We start from the raw sequence: 21,170 nt of genomic DNA on the forward strand, positions 1-21,170 counted from the left end.
ACTGCCCAGCTCACGAAATGAAGTCACCAGCCATCCCCTATTAAATCCTGCGCGCACGCGGTCCTCTTCTCCTCCCCGCCCACTCTTCCTTCTTTTCTCCTTGGTGAGTCTTGGGAACTATCCCACCTCCATGGACCACTACAGTGAATGCCCCAGACCACTCTCACATAGAGCATTTGTTGCTGTTTCAACTAGTATGGCAGTGCACGGGCTAATAGAATAGACAAGGGGGCTGCAAACGTTCGTGGAAATTTTCACTATCTTTTCATATGTTTACATGAAGATATGAGTACATTGGTATGTATATAAATGTGAGTACATAGACAACTATAAAAGGAAACTATATGAATGAGTATTAGTAATTTCTTAGCTAATGAGGTCAATTGATTGAAGAGAAGTAAGAAAGCTTTAGAAAAGGGCAATAAGTGCTTCAAGTGACGCGAGCCTCCATATTCAATGCTTCACAGCGAGTCTTCAGAGCGGCAGTTGACTCCTGAGAGCTATGCGAGCAATGACATTAAACCTGTCACAGGCATTCCATTCACATTCTTTCCGCAGTCAGCTAGTGGAGTGTGCCGGGGGCTCCAGCCTTGCAGATATCTGTGGATGGCCATAATTCAACCACCACGGCCTGGAGTCAAGCAAACATTATTAAAACGGTTCCTGTACAATGGCTGAGGAAGGGCAATCAAAATGACCTGCGTAGCGCCGACTTTGACTGCTGAGATAACACAATCATCCAAACCACTTCTTCACCTCCATCGAGCACAGCTGCGGTAGCTCAGGTTGGGCAGTAGGGTCATTTGTCTGTTACATAGCGGCAGCCCCAGTCACAGGGAGTCCGCACCACAGGGGCTGATGGCACCGCAAAGCCTGGGAGCGCTGTGCCCAGCGGAGAGAGAACAAGGGGGCTCGTATCTGCCTTCTCAATAAACACCATCTCCGGTTGCATTCACAGATCTGATGGATTAATCATTGGACCTGAATTAACTATTCTTTTTAAATAACCAATTTACATTTTCCTTCTGAAATGGCCATTTGTACAACTGAATTAACCAAAGCAACTGACTGTTGAAGGATTCCTATAACATGCCTAATAGAGCCATAGTTGACCTCGGTTTTTAAAGAATTGTTATTGTGTTCTTAAGGTTATAAGTTCTGCATAATCATTATAATCAAAATTTAAAACATAGCTACGTGCAAAGCAATGTAATGTCCCATCACCTAGTTTAACGACTGAATGTTTAGCAGTATACCCTCCCAGATAGCTCCCCACACAAATATACAGACTAGCACACTTCAACATAAAAAGTATCATACCACACATGTTTTATAGCCTATTTGTTTCAGGAAGCATTCATGACCTTCTGTGTCTGCCATCAAGCACTTTTTTAATAAGCATATATTCAATTACAGGGCTTTGCCATGATTTTTAAAATCAATTTCCTATTATTAGATATTTTGTGTGCTTATTACATTGCTATTGCAATTTACACTGTGATACAACTGGATAATATTTATTACAAACTTGTCTAGCTATATCCTTAACATAAATTCTAGGAGTAAGATATTAGGTTAATAATTATGCAGATGGTTATTATGCACTGTGAAAACAACTTACACAAAGTTGTAGGTTTAAATGAGAATCATTAAGTTTCTAAATAAGTAAGTAGTGCATGACAATAGGCACAGATGTTAAAATATCTTCTATGAATATTCTGTAGGAATTTGAAACAAGGTTTGTAGCCATAATGAGATATAATTCACATACCATAAAATTCACCCTTATAGACTGTAAAATTCAGTGACTTTTAGTATATTCACCATGTTTGAATTCAAAATATGCTTACAACTCACATGATGGAGTCAATACAGACTCAAAGTGAACCTAAAGGCGAGGTAGAACTGCCCCTGTGAGTTTCCAAGACTGTAACGATTTACAAGAGTAGAACACCCCATCTTTCTCCTGTGGAGCCACAGCTGGTTCTGGACTGCTGACTTTGTGGAGTGAACCCAGGGCATAACCACTACACTGCCAGAAGCTTCCTTCCAGTTAGCAGTCACTCCCACTCCTCTACCAGCCAACCTCTGTCAACCACTGATCTACTTTCTATTTCCATTGATTGGCCTATTTGGATGTTTTGTAGAGATGGAATTATGAATTATGTGACATTTTGTAACTCCCTTGCTTCACTCAATATTTTCAAGGTTCATCAACGCTGTAGCAAGAATTAGTACTTCGTTACTTTGTGTTGCCACATAACATTCCAGTATATAAACCCAGAACATTTTATTTATCCATCCATCAACTCATTTTCAGCATATTAATGAAAATCTTATGACGATCACCTTTCAGATTCTTCTGTAACTGCCCAGACTGATTGAAACAACAGCGGACTGCCCCCAGTCCGTTCTGACTCAGCAAAGTGCTCACATTGCTTTGGCCCTTACATTTTCTTTTCCTGATCCTCTGCCACGTTCCCAGCCTACCCACTCCTACCCAGTCCTAATGGGCTGTGGGCAGGTTCCCAGCTGTACCATGTGCTCTCGCTTGTTGTTCCCACTCCCTTCCCTGGTTTCTTTACTGGTCCTTTATGGCTCCGCTGTCAGGAGGCTCTTGAAATGTCCAGCTACATCACCAATTCCTTAAACATAACTTTTAAAACAATCTTTTAGGCCTCTTTCATGACAGTTGTCTCGTTGTTTTGCAATTGCTTATTTCTTGATTCTCCAGTAGATGGCAAGTTCACTGGAATAATATTTGGCATAACTTTGTTCTCTAGAAATAAAAGCTCAGGATGCCACAGACACTCAGGAAATGCTTGATTTAGTTATATAATAAACACAATTAAGTTGATATTTTTATAAATAAGTTAAAGAATTTAGGTATTATTACACTTATGTACCATTTTAATAAGTCATTTAATATGCTATTTAGATTTGTTTTATGTTTAATTGGTTCATATGTACTTTATACTAAATTGCTCCATGACATACGAAGTATTGCTCATCAAAGTAAGCATGTGGGTTGGTATGCATTATTCTTTTAAGGGTTTTAAAGCGTATGTTGAAGTGACAGCCCTCAATAGGAAGTGTTTTGAATGAAGAACAACTCAAAACAAATCTAGAAATTATATGAAAAATGGTTCAGTATCATTTGCAAATGATTTAGGAAAATGATGATTAAGAATATGCCATGAGATTAATTCATAAATCACAAGTACACTTTAAAATGAAGATGAGATTTTTGTTTTGTGTTTAATGCAAGTCATGATGCTTTTCTTAAAATGAGTGCGGAGAGTGATGTCTTGCTTAAAGTATTCCACACTTTAATGCCTACACGTGTAATTATTAAATCTGTTTTCTATTTTAAAATATTTTTGAAATAGACCTAGTTCTTGGTGATGATAGAATCCTAACCTCTGTTACTTCTGACTTATAGGGTATCTTTGTTACTAGGGTTCAGCCTGATGGGCCAGCATCCAACTTGCTGCAGCCTGGTGATAAGATCCTTCAGGTAAGACGGATAAAAGCAATGAATGCAAATATGATCACTGAAACATATGTGAAGTCGTGCTACTAAATTGAATTGACTTGAATTAAATGATTGAAAATAAGTGCTTTTCACATTTTTATTTGTCGTTATTGGTTTGGAATTAACAAGGGAATGCAGAAATCAATTCCATCTATTAGAATGCTATATCCTTGGCACTTAGATATTACCTGGTAAACAGCAGGTGTTCTTTGTGTTTCCATTTAACTAAGTGAAATTACTTAGTAATATAAGAGTAATTGATCGCTTCTCGGCCTTTTGGCTAAGATCAAGTGTAGTATCTGTTCTTATCAGTTTAATATCTGATACGTCCTCTATCCAAGGACAATATATTAAATGGATTTTTGGAGCAGGGAGTTGGAATAGGAGCTTGCTCCGTCCACTCCACACATCGACCTGGTATTGCAGTACTTCCGGGAACGGTGCACCAAAAAAAAAAAAAGAGTAATTGATAAATACAAGAATTTATCTATAGTTATCAGCTATCATTAAGAATATAGAAGGGTGTCTGTGAGAGGAAACTTGTTTGAGGGAGAAGGGGCTTGGCCCTTCTCAGCAGTGAATTTATTAGCATCTGTGGGCTGAGAAACTTATAGTTCTAGCTTTCTACCCCCCTTTCCTAGAGGAATAAAAGTTTGGCTATACATAAGATGCTTTTATTAAATGTGTTGTCTGATGGGAAAAAGTCTTTCTCTAAAATAAGCTCGGCGTGTAACCACTCAAGTCAACCATTGGGCAAATACCTGATATCACCTTTTCCATTTTGCATATTTTCCCTTCTCTGAATTCACTTCTGCAAGAGAGCGTAATCACTCCTGAGGTCACAGTGTAAGGTCACCTGTTCAGAGTCTGACTTAGGACTCCAGAAAGTTCCCACTGTCAACTATTGAGAAGTATATGAAGTCGCTGATATTTGACAAGTTTGAGTGATTATTAAAAGCTTCAACCTAATCAATTAAAGATTTGGGCAAATCGGAAGACAGGAAACATTGGAGAAGAACTGGTGTAAGAGAGTCACAAGAACACAAGGGCTCCACTCAACCCAGCTCTCAGATCTTCGGTCTCCTATTTTCTGAATTCTCTCAGGAAGTCTTAGAAAAGTTGAAATGAAACACTCTGTATTCGAATACATACAGTAAGATTGCTTTAATATCTTATTTTCAGAAATGTTTAAATGTTTAAAATGTTTAAAACTCTCTACTGCGATCAGCCACTCAAGTTTTCAAAACTTACAGTTCTTGGACCACCTGATAGTAGAAATACCATCCAATACACATAAATCTACTCATGAAGACAAAAGAACAAGCTAGCAGTTGGTCTTCTGAGTCAAAAAACTGAAACAAAAAATGAAATCTGAACTAATTTTAGATTTTTCTCTATCACTTTACGAAGGAATTTCTCCTTTTTTTTGATAGTCTAAATAGTCCAGGGACCTTAAATAATTTTATATCATGTCTACAAGCCTCAAATTCTTTAATTATAAAATGAACCGAGGTTTCTTTTTTAAAAATCATTTTATTGGAGGCTCATACAACTCTTATCACAATCCATACATACCTCAATTATGTAAAGGACATTTGCACATTCGTTGCCCTCATCATTCTCAAAACATTTGCTCTCCACTTAAGCCGCTGGCATCAGCTCCTCGCTTTTCCCACTCCGTCCCCGCTCCCCCCTCCCTCTCCACTCCTGCCTCCCTGAAACTGAAGTTTCTATGATAGCTAAGGTTCCTCCTACAGCCAAAAATCACCTGTTCAAAGAGCTTATGAATTGCAATGAAATATAGCTAAGAATGAAATAATTATGTAACTCTCGAGCATTTGGTAAACAGTGTTTGTTAGCAAAGGAAATGACCAAGTTTTTCAAAGAAATTGTTTGGAATCTCGGGATGTGAGGGAAATAATAACCAAGAGTTGCCTTCTAGAATATATGTGCGTGTTCACGCTATGCTGTGGGACGTGACGGTCCAGTGTTTCTCTTACACCTGATGGAACCACCGCAGCGACAAAGTGCAGAGAGGAGTGAATTCCTGATGCAAGAAGTAGGGTGGACTATCAACTCAAATAAAAGCTGGAAATCCACCAAAGAGCTGCACCTGAGGTGGCTCTTTCATCCACAAACGAGTGTCTAGGATATGCATTTTATTTTTGAGATAGAACTCTTTCCTCTAATGCAATAAATTTCAAGTATTTTCAATACTAATTTCACTGTACAAAAAAAGGAAATAAATTTTCATCAAAGCACTGTAGCTATACTCTTAAACTAGTTCAAAAGAACAAGTTGTGATTACATTTTCTGAAAGAGATGATGGACGATAGATCAATCAATGGTGAGTAGACTATGACTAACGGTGACCTTATGTACAACAGAATGAAATGTAGCCCAGCAAATAAATTAGACTAGCTTATTCTGAACTGGAATGAATGGATGTAGAGGCTTAGAAAACAAATGAAGTACTTGATTTTGTGCTATAGTAATGTAATGCAGACAGGGTGGTCTCTTCCCAGGAACGAACAGAAGGTGACCTGTTCTCGCCCATCCAGTGAATGGGGAAGCGGGCGAAAGAGGTGGGACCAGTCTGGCAAAGAACTGGGTGTGGGGAGAATCAAGAAAAGGGAATTTTCTCCTGAAGGAGCAGGAGTTCCTCCTGGCTCACCTGGGATGAGAGGGATGGCTGAGTAGGACCAGGAGATTCTGTGTATGTAGTGGGCAGGAGTGGTTAAAAAAAAAACTTTTGCCAGTAAGAAGAAAATATTTCATGGGAATGTATAAGCTTTTTTTTTTTAATACGTTTCTCACGGAGCTGGAAAAATGGAGTCCAGGCGAGTAGATAATGAGTTCACTTTCCAGGCTGAGAATGTGAGCGGTTAAGCTCTTCAGAATTCTGCAGGAAAATGTGCATGCATGGCCAATAGCGTGTGCCCACTATACAACCCCTGAGTCCAACCTTCTTTTCTGAGTGGAAGATTTCTGCTTTTTTAATGACCAGAAAAAGTAAGTATTAGCTGCTTACAGTGTCATCTTGTTTATCTAACATCCTCAGCTACTAGAAATAAAACTTAAAACTAGAAAACAAATGATTATGAGAAGCTACATTTAGGGCACAGAGCTCATGCACTAAACCTCAGGTCTTTCGGATCTGACCGAATATATTTCATACTTGCAGTCTTTCCCTAGTTCCCAGACGACCAATGGGAAAGCGTTTGGATCCAGGCATAGTGGGAAAAGCAAGCAGTCACAGTGAACATCTTCCCTGTCCAGGAAGTGAGAGTGAAACATCCCTTTAAACAAGCAGACAAGCTGCAGAAAGCATGGTAGACTGGAGTCAGTCAGCATAAAATACTGTTTCCTAACGGGGATTCTTTCAAGAACCTGGGAAAACGGTTTCTTGGTCCAACAGAGGGTCCTCGTGGTACTGTGATTCAGAGCTGGGTTGCTAACCAAAAGGTCTACACTATAAGCCCACGAGTTGTTCCGTGGGGGAGATATGAGTCTGCTCGAGGGAGCCCTCAGAGTCCGCTTCCCTAGAAATCACAGCCTTGAGAGCCTGTGGGGAAGGCCACTGACAGCAGGGTCCTTGTGGGTCAGAAGTGACCCAAGAGCAATGGATTGGTCAAATAAATGTCAGACTCAATCCTTTGTTTCATTGCTTCAAAATGTACTGAGGACACTAAGAACCCAGACCCATCATCCACACCTGCATTTCCCAGTAGGTGTGCCCTTATGGTCTTCTAATTAATCACATCCACACAACAGACATTGAAAACATTTCTTATGGAAGTTCCAGAAAATATTGCTGTTTATTCTTCTCTCCGTGAAGCATTAAGATTTAGTGTTGCCCTTAGTGTTTACTTTGTTTACTTTTCAAGTAAGATCTTAAATGTTACTTAAATAGTTTTTAAATAGTCCTTAATTAAGAAATGTTTTTTATTGTTAAAATGAAATTTGGGGCCTTTAAATAAATAAGCTTCAGGTATTTGGAAATTTTACCAAGACATGTTTCAGCAAGGTCTAATGAGTTAAACTCTTCTTTGAAGGGGTCTCAAAAAGTTCATGGAAAAATTCTATGATCTTTCAATTCATTTTTGCAAAAGATTTTATTTGGATGCCCCCTCATATAATTAACTTAGGTGGCTTGGAAATAAATATTTTTTAAAAAACACCAGAAGGGTTTCTGGTGATATTAATTTGCAATTCTCAGGGTTAAGGAAAATTATTGCTTATAATGACATGCCACCCTTGGAGAATACACTATTTTTAAAGTACAGTTTGATTAGAAGGCAAACAAAAGTAACTCTTAGAAATGTGTGTGTCAGAGTTTCATTATGTAATTTTATTATGTACTTGTTTCCACTTAGTTGTATTCCCAAATTAAAAGTTGCAGCAGCAGAAACCTAATAAAAGCATTAAAAGACAACACTTTGAAAATCCAAAAATTAATACTGTAAGCATTAATTAAAACACAGGAAAACCAAATACATCAGGCTGGCTCTAACTTTCATAGAACAGCAACCAAAAAAACTATTGTCATCAAATCTGTACCACCTCATAGTGGCCCTGCGGGAGGTTGTAAGGGCTCTAAATCCTGACGGGAGCAGACAGCCTCCTCCTCGCTCTCCGTGGATCAGCTGCTGTATCTGATTGACAGACCTCGGAGTTAGCAGTCCAGCACTTACCTATCGTGTGTCACTGAAATCTCACAACAGTCCTGCAAGATACCAAGTGTTGACAAAGAGTAAATAATTTGAATTCTTCCAGTGCTCAATATTGATTCTACTGGAGCAACGTTTACTTTCTTATCCATTTCACCACATTCTCTATTTGTTTTTAAAATTTACATTAAATGTACAAAGCATTGTACCAAGCAATATAAATAATACAGAAGATGAAGAGAACGTAAGTGCCTGCCTTTACACCACGCAGTCTGGGAAACAGGCCCAAAATTGTGCAGGGCAGAAAATAAAGGAAGAAACAAGAAAGGAAAGAGGCAACTAGAAGAACAAGGAAAAGGCTGAATATCAAACATTTGATAAAACAAACTCCCAAACTGCCTTCTTGTGAAAGAACATTCTCTACGCTGTAAAGAACCCTTTGATAACACTGTATTAGATTTACAGTTATTCTTTTCGTAGCAAAAATTAAGAAGGCATAAAGTATACTTGTTGGGGAACTGCTTTGCAAACCAAAGTAGTCATTGCATTTGTTAAAGATGCTGATTTGACGTGTTTGAGAAGAAGAAACCAGGCATTCTGAAGTCAAAACAAATAAATAAGTGAATTTCATCAGCATTACTATTTAGTGTGCAATGTATGTGAGTTTCTATACAAATAGTTCACAAAGTTTTAGTCAAATCTATGCTATCTTGCCATATTTTTATGAGCTTAAATTCATGAATCTTTTCCAACTCACTACAGTGTACTTTTAAGACAAGAGAAATTCATCATTATATTGAATTCTGTGGTTTTTAAAATTCTATATACCATTATGAATTCATACCTAAAAAAACAAAGAATTCATACCTTTTCACAGATGAAACATGTAAATCTTTCATGCAGACTTTATAATAAGTGAAGGTCTATAGTTCAGATTTTTGATAGAAAAGAGAAATCAGTGAATGATCTGATTCAGAGCCAATTTAATATTGATTAAGCAGTCTACTGAGACCTTACCATATCCCAATATTTAATGAGATTCACATTCTGACGTGGGAATTAATTCCTGTCAGTTTACGTGACGCACAATTATAGCTCCCTAAGGTTCCCGTGGCTTCTCATAATGCCCACTGCCAGAGATGGACAGCATGAAGCCTTTCTCTTCCAGCTCTAATTTGCTTGCTGCATTTTCCTAGTTTTCCCTCATCCCAAGAACTGGAAGCATTTTAAATGTGAGGTATTAACACACATGTGTATCTAATTCACAAAATGCATGTCTACTGGTCATTTGAAGATGTTTTCCCATGAGAGTAAGTTTAAATCACCCAAGAACCACATGCCCTTGCCTCTAATCCAATTTGCCCTTTGCAGTCTAGAAAGTTGTTGCCCTGCACAGTGGATAATGCTGTGGGCCCTTTCCAGAGTCTCAGTTTACTGTTTGGGATGCTAAGCAGACAGCAGAGCTCCTAGGAGCATTCCTGCCGGATCTGGAAACTTTCTGTAGCATAAATAGATGTTGCTTGTCCATTTAACAAAACACTTACCAGAAAGAAGTCAAAGCTTTATTCAAAAAGGACCAATAAGAGGACATTCAGAAACCAAGTATGTTTTGCAGTAAATTAGTGAGGAGCTAATGCTTTGTAATTGCAAAGCTCCACTGGTTCTTGTGAGTACAAATGCTGTTTTCATTCGCATCCATATTTCACGTCTAAATCATGAAAAGGGACCACCTAGTAGACAGTTTGTGGTGCAGCATATGTAGAGAAGATGTCAAGTGGAATTAAAATAAGGAGAAAAAATATTCTGCAAATAACATAAAGAATATAATACCATGTTCCCTTATACTTGCAAATCAGCTAAAGTTAGGAACCCATTAACTACATATTCTTGAAGCATAAAATTTTCATAATCTTTTCACTTCTGAGATTGTTTTCTTATTAACTTCATTTCAACTTAATAAGCCACTCATTTATTTCTCATTATTCATAAGTTACAATGTTCTCAAAATTGCACACTCTTATTATAATCCTTGATAGACAATGTGTTTATATTAAAACATAAGTAGCCAAATGTGGCGAGGGATTTTAAAATTTCATTCATTTAGCATTTATTTTCCACGCAGCATTGCATTTATTCTATGCAATTAATGTTATACGGCATCAGCCTTTGTTTCCTTGGCCCTTCCCCCTACTTGTGCACACTCACCCACAATGGCCCACTAGGTGGCATGTTGCGATTCTCCTGGACTTCACTTTAATTGGAAAATGTCTATACAAGTAAGAAACCATAATTCTTCACTGCCACATCTAAGATGTAAATCACCACATCTTTTTGAGCTGTAAATCAGTCATACTTTTTAAACAGATGCAGCATGACTTCTTTCCGTTGTTCTGTATTTTAAAAATGGAAGAATATTTTCTAGAACTGAGGTTGGTATCTATTCCTTCAATTCAAATGCTTCTTGAAGCACGTCTCGTGCATTATCTCCCCTGGCATCGAGTATAATAAAATAACCCAGATATTCAAAAGCAGTTCAATATGACTGAAAATTCATTCACTCGGTGAACCTAACATATTTACTGCACAACATCCCCAATAAACAAACGGTGTCAGGTACCCCAAGATACCTACCTACCCACAAGTTATGCTATCTTGGATAATTTATATCATTTCACTGATGCTCCCATTTTTATCTCTAGAAAGTAAGGGTTATACAGGGAAGCAAAATTAATGGAAATGAAACAACCATAACAAAACTCAGGAGAGTATGACACAATGGGGAAAATGTAAGCAATGCCACTAAACAATATGCATAGAAATTGTTCAACGGAATCTTCACTTGTGTAAACTTTCACCAAAACGCCATTCCAAATTTTTAATTAGGGTTAGCTGTTCTTGTAGCTTAATGAAATCATATTGCTTAGCCAATAGCAAAGTAATAGTTCTACTAGCAAGACATATTTAAAGTAGTAGCAAATATTTATTCCTGAGTACTTACAGTATCCTGAGCCTTGCTGTATATTGTACCACTTAATTGAGAAGGACCTTGCGGAAATAACACTTTCTAGACTTTCCAGGCCCATCTGGTAGCACAGGGGCCTAAAATGGTGAGCTGCTCATGGAAGGTGGGGATGCGAACCCACAGCCACTGCACGGGAGAAAGTTGAGACGGTTGGCTTCCGTAAAGATCCGCAGCCTTGCACACTTGACAGAGCGGTTCCACTCCATCCCATAGTGTTTCTGTGAGTGGGAACAGACTAACGGTAGTGAGAGGTTTGCAATTGTTTGGGGTTTTTTTGTTTCTGTTGTTTTGAAGCCATACCCTGACAATCTCTAGTTGTGGTCTTTTGAAGCGATCGCTTGGGTTTCCCCAGAACTTTGATTCAGATCCAAAACATTGCTAGGAACTTGAATTACAGGTAGAGTTTCCATATTTCTTTGACTCGGTGAGCTGATTTACCTATCTGCTTCTTTCCTTCTGAAAGATTCGCCCGATTGATGTGTGATTTATTGACAGCAGATTCAGATTCAATCCAGAGTGTGTCCTCTTGCCCAGCTGTTAAGGCTGGTGTTGGTAGGGCCCATTGGACAATACTTGATTTGGGGCTTTCCTACTGGCTTCGTGAACACTCTATCTGGGTCTCCTTTCAAGGATGACTCCTGTCTGTGTCTCTTAAGCGCAGAGTTTCTTGTCCCATATTCCCAGTGCCTTCGCGCCCATGATAAACAATGTCTTTTATTTCAGTCAGTAAGCTAGAACTAACTTTCTGATGTCCTTTGGCGGACACAATTGGGCGCTGTTTTCACAGCTACTCCATATATGAAGATGGCCCGGACATCAGCAAACTCAAGCCTTCAGTCTTGTTCCTCGTCTTACAGAGCTGCACACCCATTCTTTTCCACCAATGAAATACCCCTTCCTCCACAGAGCTCTATTTTAACATTAGTTTCTGATGAAGCTCTCAGTTTTCCTGGTGATTATACCAAGCTTCAGGAAAAATCTAAGCCTCGTTGATAATGCTGCCACCCTGACCTCCATCCTCATTTCTAAATATGCGATCAAAATTCCCCTTGCTTGCCTCACCAGTGCCGCGGACGCGATTGTGTCTCCCCACACAAGCTTGCTATTTCCCTGCGGTTTTCTTTCTTAGCCAATAGCATCACAAGTTAATTCCTGCTCACTTCTGACTCCCTTACTGAACAGGTGTTGAATTTATAGCTGTTACCTGCTAAAAATGCCCTCCATTTTCATCCATAGTCTCCTGAGTCGCCTGGCATTTCCCAAATATACAGACTGACTTAATCTTTCTACTTTCCGGAGCGAATGCTCACATGGGGCTACAAGCACCGATTAAGCCCAAACTAACATAAGAATGCATGGTTCAGAGCTCAGTAGAGCCCAAGTCAGAACTGACTTACTTCCCGCAGTGTTCTACAGGAAGTTCAACCTGACAGGAGTCTGACGAGGACTGAGCGTTGCGACCACTCTAAAGAGCAGAGTCTGTTAGAAGACGAAAGAACAATTTCCACGGGAGAAGACTGTTCATTTTTAATAGCAGTCAATGAGATGTCGGTTCAGATCATTTGACATGATCGTGGTCTTTTTCACTCCATGACATGTTGATAAAGATGGTAGAAAGGAACAGTACAGTATGAAATGATCTCTCCTTAGCCCTTTGTCTTTTCCTGCTTGGGTGACATCAGGCGCGTCACTAGGTCCATGTGAGGTATAGCTCCTCTAGGTAATAAAAATTTAAAGCAGGATTATCTAGATCAACAGCCTCCACACTGTTGGCAGCAGGACGGTGGGGCTGAAGGAGTCTTTGCGGGTTGCAGATAGCTCAGGGTTAACGACTGAAAGGTTGGAGGTCTGAGTCCAGCTAGAGGCACCTGGAAAGAAAGGCCTAAAAATCTACTTCTAAAAACATCAGCACTGAAGACCTTCTAGAGAGTAGTTCTGTTCTAATATGCAAATAAAGTCACCATGAGTAACAACTCACAGCTGATGAACTTGAAACGTGGTGTCCAGCAAGCAATGTCAGCTACCACCCCTACAAACCTGTCTCTCTGTCGCCCTCCATCTTTCCATCCATCCTTTCTCGAACTCTCCAGGGCACTTTTGGTTAATCCCCACCCCCACCTCCATATTTTGCTACCTATTTGTTCTTTCGAAGAACAGATTCTGTGAATGAATCCCATCTCCCAAGGCACTTTCACATCATCTGAAGCATTTACAAGCTCACAGGTAGAGAACTGGAGGGACTTCAGAAACATTGGAAAAAGGGGACTTGTAGGCGTCTGCTGATCACTTTTGCCAACTCCGAGTTGCAAGAAATGTTTTATTTGTCTCAGAACAATTGCCTTAGAAGTTTTTCCTGGCCTCTTTGCCCTTCGCAGGGAGCTCTGCCCTCCCTTCACACCAAACTCCCCACCCTCAGGTCAAGTCCGACTCCTAGCAGCCCTCGAAGGAGCTCTGTAGGCAGAGGTCATGCAGTAGGGGGCTAGCCTCAAGGTCAGTCGGCACTTTTAAAACCATCAGTCGCTCCATGGGCGAAAGCCCAGGCTTTCCATTCCCGTAAAGTGTTAACTGTCTGCGGAAACTCAGGGACAGTCCGCCCTCCCCTATAGGGTGGTTCTGAGTCGGAACTGACCCGATGGCAGTGCGTTTGAGAGTTGGAAGAACCCTTCAGGACAGAGTAGAACTACCCCTTTGATTTTATGAGGCTGTAAACCTTTACAAGAACAGAGAGCCTCATCTTTGTCCCGCAGAATGATTAGTGGGTTTGAACTGATGACCTTGCAGCTAGCTGCCCAACCTATAATCTACTATGCCCTCCTCTACTTTATTATTTACCTCCTGAGATGTCAATTTAATTTAGCACACATCTTTTTTTATCATTAATACATTATTTTCTTGAGGGCTTTTACAGCTAGTATAACAATCCATGCATCAATTGTATCAAACGCCTTTGTACATATGTTGCCATTATTTTCAAAACTTTTTCTTTCTGCTTGAGCCCTTGGTATCAGCTCCTATTTTTTTCCCTCCACCCTGCCCATCCTCTCACCCTCCTGAACCCCTGATAAATTAGTATTATTTTCATATCTGACACCATTCACTGTCTCCCTGGGGCGAGTGGGTGTTATACGTGGATCATGGTGGGCTTCTCCGTTCTCCCCCAGACTTCCCTCTGCCCCTGTTCCTGAGGGGTTCCTCTGTCCTGGATCCCATTTGCCGAGACTCTTACCTCTACTAGAAACACATCTTTTCAGTGATTACTGTGTTGCAGGAATTTTCTACATTGTTTTCAGACATTTGTCTTATTTCGCATTCTGAATACTCAGCTCTTTCTCCTAAATCTCTGCTCCATCCTTTTCTTATATCCAATCCCCAGTGTCTAACACAATGCCTCAGACAGATCCCATAATAGACATTTTGATGGAATAAAAGCAGTAATCATGATGGAAATAGACAAACTTTCCTTGAAGATCTTTTGAACCTCAACAGTTGTGATTAGTGAACGGCGATGATTAACTCGCTATCTGGATTTTGGACGAGTTATTTGCTAACATAGGAGCTCCGGTGGCATGGTGAGTTAGGCATTGCACCGTCCACCAAAAGCTCAGCCTTCCAAACCCACCAGTTGCACCATGCAAAGAGGGCCAGTCTGGTTCGCTAAAGATTGACAGCCGCCAACTCCGGGGACCTCTCTCTTCTGCTCTGCCCTACAGGCTCTCTGACAGTGATGAGATGGGGGATTGAGGTGGCACTGCTTACTCATGATATTAGATTAGCAATTCTTATGCATGAATCCAAAAATGATGCCATTGATTTGGTTCCAATGCAAGTTTGGGGGTTCACTGAAATCCTACACTTGTGTCTCGAACCGCAATGTCTCAGCACTCATAAAGTCACTGTGAAAGCTTGGCATTTACGAATGCCATTCGGAAAGCTGAATGTTGATTTCACAGTGCCTTTCGGTCAAATGAAGACATTGAAGTAGCCGCTGTGTGCCACCGAGTTGATCCCAACCCACAGTAACCTTACAAGACAGAGGAGAACTGCGCCATCGGGTTTTCCAGGCTGTGATCTTTACAGAAGCAGAGCAAACTGTCTCCGCCACCTTCCCATGCATGGCCAGCGCTGCTCCTTCCTAGTATTTCCTGAAAACTCCGTGAAATCAGCCTGCATCTCCCGCAACTTTTCTATTTTCCAATCAGAAATAGATTAAAGTTGAGAGAAGACTGTACCACATGCTCGGTGCCTTACCCCACAGCACGGCCGCGCCAGAAATAACATCAAACGGAGCATAGTTATCGGTTTTGTACTACGTCAAGCAAGAAATTTGAGTCGTGTAACACTCAAACACACACACGCACACACACAAATCCTACTTAATATTTCCTGATTCTCCAAAAGTCAATCCCAAATCTGATAGGCAATTTTGTTTATTAAATGAAACGAGTAAGTGCTTGATTACTCGCTGATGAGTTGGTAGCGTGAATCCACCCAGCGGTGGCTGGGAACATCGGCCTGGTGGTGTGCTCCTGGAAGGTCCTAAGGATGGAATCTCTTTGGAGCAGTTCTACTCCGCCCACATGCGTTGCAATCACCTGATGACAACTGACAACAAGAAAGGAATGTATATATAGGCTCTTTAACTCTATATTAATTTATACTTCTAATAACATATATTTCTAAGGGCTTACATTTTTGTCTACTAATATTTCTTTATTCTTGGATGTACTGTAGTTTTTAAAGTTCAATAATTTGGGATCTCCTGATATCACATTATTAGGCAATCACTTTTGATGTACCTGTGAAATTATATGCGTGATATGATTTTATCCAAGTTATAAAGATAAATGCAATCTTGCTGGGGATAAAATACTGCTTTAAATTCTCAAAGGCTAAAGGCAGTGAGACATTTGAAATGATTGGTTATTTAAAATATTAATCACAGCTTCAGAAAGCAAAGGAAAAAGTAAATAAAATAACAAAAGCAATATGTGCCCAAAATAAGTCAATGGAAACTGGAAAAATTCACCGAGTGAACTGATTTGATTGCCTGTACTTTGCCAAGCAGTCAGTTTGACTGATTCCTTTCTGAAACTACTGCATCTTAGCCTGCAAGGCAAATTGTTGCATAATTGTTACTCACTGAGTTTCTAAGATCTATCACTCCCAAGTTTCAGTAAGGTTGTATTTATTTTTCAGATCCTCATGGCAGTGAATGTTTCTCAATATATTCATCATAAAAAAGTATTCCAATCAAGATTATATGTAATTTAATGTAGAAAAATTAAAGAAGCAGGAGCCCTCACAACAAGGCAAAGTGTTCATTTAGAAACATAAGTGTCAAAGATAACCTGTTGGTATCATACAATACTTATCCTTCTGTGATGACTAATTTCACTCAGCATAATGCCCTTCAGGTTCATCCGTGTCACAATAAATAACAATAATAGCCTGTTGCAATTTTGGAATTATAACCTTGGGGTAATCGTGTTTGAAATGAGTTCTGATTGCTTAAAGATTGTTAACTGGTGCCCTAGTTGTGGTGATGCAATGGTTAATGGTTTTGCCACTAACCAAAAGGCCTGCAGTTCGAACCCACCAACCAGTTCATGGGACAAAGATGTGGCAGTCAGTTTCCATACATTGAGGAAGTGGACAGACTTTGGGCCTCTGCTCAAGCCCTCCCTCAACTTAAGAACACTTTGTTCTAACCACCTGACATTCTGTGATGCTCACCCTCCCAACATGATCACTGAAGACACAATGGGTGCATAAGCAAATGTGGTGAAAGAAACCTGATGATGCCTGGCTATCAAAGGAGATAGTATCTGGAGTCTTAAAGGCTTGAAGTTAAACAATCAGCCATCCAGCAGAGAAGCAACAAGCCCACATGGAAGATGCACACCAGCCTATGTGTTCGTGAGGTGTTGGCAAGACCTGGTAGCAGGCATCAGAATACCCAAAATAAACAAAAATACATATTGGTGAGAATGAGGGGTTTGGAGCAGAGACCCAACTAATCTGTAAACAATAGGACATCCCTTCGCAGAAGGGTCACAAGGAAGGGATGAGTCAACCAGGACTCAGTATAGAACCAATGAAAAACACAATATTCCTATGGTTCTTTGAGGTTGCCTTTCAGTTCTGGCTAGACAGGATCATGAACACTGGTACAGATAAGAGCTCACAACATACGGAATCCAGGTCAGATAAACCCCTCAGGAAGAAAAATGGAAGTAGCAATACCAGGAGGGTCATGGGAAGGTGGAGGGAGAAAGGGAGGCTGGGGGAACCAATCACAATGATCATCACATAACTCCACCCACCCAAGGGGGATCAAATAACAAAAATGTGGGTGAAGGGAGATAGCCGTCAGTGTAAGATATGAAAATACTAATAATTTATCATTTATCAAGGGGTCACGGGAGGGGGGGGGGATAGAGCTGATACCAAGGGCTCAAATAGAAAGTAAGTGTTTAGAAAATATGTACAAATTTGCTTGATACAATTGCTGCATGGATTTTTAAAAGAGCTGTCAGAGCCCCGGATAAAATGATCTTTAAAAAATTTACAGTTTAGGACACCCTATGGGACTGTTCTCCTTTGTCCTGTAGAGTCACTATGAGTCAGAAACAACTTGAAAGCCACATATTTAACTAGAAGACAGCGGAAAAATCTAGGTCTGATAATGTCAATCTTTACCAAGTAAGTGATTTAAATCGGCTTGGGAAACCTTGGTATGGCTCAGAGCTTGACAAACCGCTGCTTGAGTCCTATACGCCTCTTCCCATACACATACGTGGCTCTGAAGTCAAATTGAAAAATTTTTAAAGATATTATTCAGATCATGGTGATTTCATTTGTTTGTAAAAATATATCTATGGCTCTCAAATAATTTTTAAATTGTTGTGAGGGCCTGGGTTGGCTCTTCCATCAAAAACTTATTAACCCCTGATACAGATAACATTTGGTAAATAAGAATGACTTCTCTACTATAAACTAAGGATTTGTCAGTGAGTCATAATAAAATGTGGTTATACTATATATGACTAAAATAAACAATTTCATTATAACTCACTGACGAATCCTTAATGTTTATGAATCGGCATTGAGTCCTTTTGTGTTGTTGGGTTTTTTGTTGTTCTTAATACTGTATGGGTGTCTGGGAGTTCTTGCTGTGCTGTGGAGTAAGCACTGGAGTGTTAACTGCCAGATCTGTGGTTGGAACCACCAGCCACTCTGATGTAGAAAGACGAGGCGGGCTCTTTCTGTAAAGTTTACAGCCTCAGAACTCTTGTAGGATAGGGTCGCCATGAGTCCATATCGATCCGGTGGCAGTGGGAGGGATTTGTGTGTCTGTGCATGTTTGGCGAGAGTAAATAGTATGCCACGCGGATGGGTTCGTGCGGAGAAGCTCTGAGAGGAGGAATTCAGTGGCACTGCCTTGTTTTGCCATTCCTTCCAGGCTCTCCAGTTAGGCAGGTCGAGTCTTAGCACTTCGTTATTGCTCCACTTAGTGGCAAATATTTGAGCTTCCTTTTCTGATAGGGTTCTCTGTACCTAGGTTCTGGCGTGGGCAGATTTTGCCGTATGAATAATTATATAACAAGGAAGGAGCACCCATGCATCCTTCAAGCCATCTCAATGATGTACTTGAAAAAAAAAAAAAAACCCAAACAATCAGAAGAACAGTGACAGAAAGCCGACTGCCTATATTCCAAGCACTCCCAGCTTTTATTCACGAGGGCATCTCTATGATTAGCACGGTGGCAAGACATACTACGTATCTGATAACTACTTCTTGAATGGGTAAATTGAGCCGAACCTAGATGAAAACAATCAGTTGCTCTTGTCATTGTAATTCCATTGTGGTTTCTACAGCTGGTAACTTTTTCTTGCTCTATACGCTCTTGAGTCGTATTATTGGAAGCAATGATAAAAAGTGGTACATAGATCACTTCCATTAATTGCTCTGTTTTTTTGTGTTTTCACAGGCAAATGGACATAGTTTTGTACATATGGAACATGAAAAAGCTGTATTACTACTGAAGAGGTTCCAGAACACAGTAGATCTAGTTATTCAACGTGAGCTTACTGTCTAAATATTTTTTATAAATAGTGAAGATACGTCTAGCCAGACCTAATGTTCAAAAATAAATTTATATATAGAAACATTTTTTGCCAATTGCTGGACCAATGGCAAACATTAGTGCCAAATGTATAAAACTATATGTTAGCACTGATCATCCTTAAAAATGTTAACTATATAAATATGATGTTCATGTGGTTATGTATTAGTTTTAATTGTCAGCCTCTGGCTGTGCATTGGTGCCGTTTTGTTTGGTTTTGTTTTGGTTTTTTATCAGGTTAGTTTCTTCTCAAAGTGGATTTCATATTATTTCCGAGCACGGAAGCACACACAGCTCTCTACAGATTCTGCTCTCCATCAGAAACACTGCCTCAAAGTTGTACATGCCTTTATATTGAAAATACAGATATAAAGAATTGTAATTCCCATAAAATATTTCTAGCACAAGGTATATGTTGGCATATAAACAAAAAGAATATAGAGAAAAACAATATTTTCATAAACTAAACATCTCGGATTGAGAAAGAAAATATATCTTAAAATAAGACTTTACTATATTGAATCTTTTTCAATAAAAAATTACATGATAATGCCTTATGAGAGTAACTGTACATATGGTATAAAGTGTTTATATATGGTTCCATAGTCATTTGCTAAATTCTCATACTATAGAGTGAAATATTTCATAAATTAGTCATTCACCTCTGGGACCTGAGTAAAAATAGCCAGGACAAACTAATTAATTTGTTCAATGCCTTTAGCTAATTACAATACATGTGGAGTTAAGAAATGGACTAAAGGTCAATGTAGATAAATCTTTTGCTCCACAAATTTCAGCAGTGAATGATGGGCAGCAGGAAAAGTTTTGCTTTCTTTCATTCAAGTTTATGTTGCTTATATACTGTAAGCCCCTGTAATTTATTTAGTTGTAAATGTGGAATTTATTTGTGTGTTGCTTTATTTAATTTGCTACTTTTAAATCATTCAAAATGGGTTTGGGGAATTGATAAAATTTATCATTGAGAAATACTATTGTTAGAAAGTTATGGGAAAGTGATTTAAAAACCACTTTGGTATTTAAATATGAAACTTCAAATATATTTTCTCAGAGCTATGGTCTACCGGTATTATTAATCAGCACCTGTTTTGTGGGAAGAAATTGAGAAAATATCTAAATCCTTTTTTTCCTAAAATAAAATTTCAAAGACTAGAAATTTGAATCTGTCCAGCTAAAGAGAAAGATAGGCATAATTAATGAAGGATTAGTTGATACTGTACTGGAACTATTTTCCATGATAAGCTATCACAATTCATTATATAGCCCCTTACAATGCTTCCTTGTAATCTTACTCATTACTTTTAAAAATATATAATTTGAAATTCCAGAAAAATTTCCCAGTCTTAGTTGTATTCATTCTTTCTCATATTTCCACAAACCTTTTTTTTAATGTAATGAATTTACTTTACATGCTAATGTTTCTATTAGACATTTCTATTAAAATTTTCACAATAGTATCACATATTGATATCACCAAAGCTCTGAGAATAATATTTGTAAGTTAACTGTTTTATGGGGACATTGAACATATTGTATTTTTGTAGGGTCTATTAAAATGAGTGACGCTTACTAGAAGTGCAGTGGTATTTTTTGGCAATAGAATTTGTCACATGAAGACAAATAATACTTCACTTTATAGATGATGCACTAATTTTGATGTTACTTTATGTCAGGGTGGAATTATACCATGATTTTATAGGGTTTGACACACACAAAAGTGATGAAATGATTGGCCTGTTTAATATGTTTCCCAGAAGTAGCTTTTAAATGCATCTTATGATAGTGACAGTTTCTGATGG

At 39.1% G+C, this 21,170-nt stretch overlaps 1 protein-coding gene and 1 non-coding gene across 3 annotated transcripts in view; both read left to right on the forward strand.

The window, feature by feature from the left end:
- The window catches only part of LRRC7 (leucine rich repeat containing 7), a 480,765-nt gene extending 461,439 nt beyond the window's left edge, over nt 1-19,326 (forward strand). For both annotated transcript variants that reach the window (XM_075540042.1, XM_075540036.1), the window contains 2 exons: nt 3,443-3,517; nt 19,219-19,326. In XM_075540042.1, the coding sequence (XP_075396157.1) occupies nt 3,443-3,517; nt 19,219-19,326 (183 nt within the window). The remainder of the gene's footprint in view (nt 1-3,442; nt 3,518-19,218) is intronic.
- Nucleotides 3,796-3,986, forward strand: LOC142438045 (U2 spliceosomal RNA). The gene has a single exon (XR_012782512.1). It is a non-coding gene; the product is annotated as a U2 spliceosomal RNA (small nuclear RNA).
- Nucleotides 19,327-21,170: the final 1,844 nt, after the last annotated feature.

Source organism: Tenrec ecaudatus, chromosome 1 (genome assembly GCF_050624435.1).
Source record: "Tenrec ecaudatus isolate mTenEca1 chromosome 1, mTenEca1.hap1, whole genome shotgun sequence".
NCBI classification, from domain to species: Eukaryota; Metazoa; Chordata; class Mammalia; order Afrosoricida; family Tenrecidae; genus Tenrec; species Tenrec ecaudatus.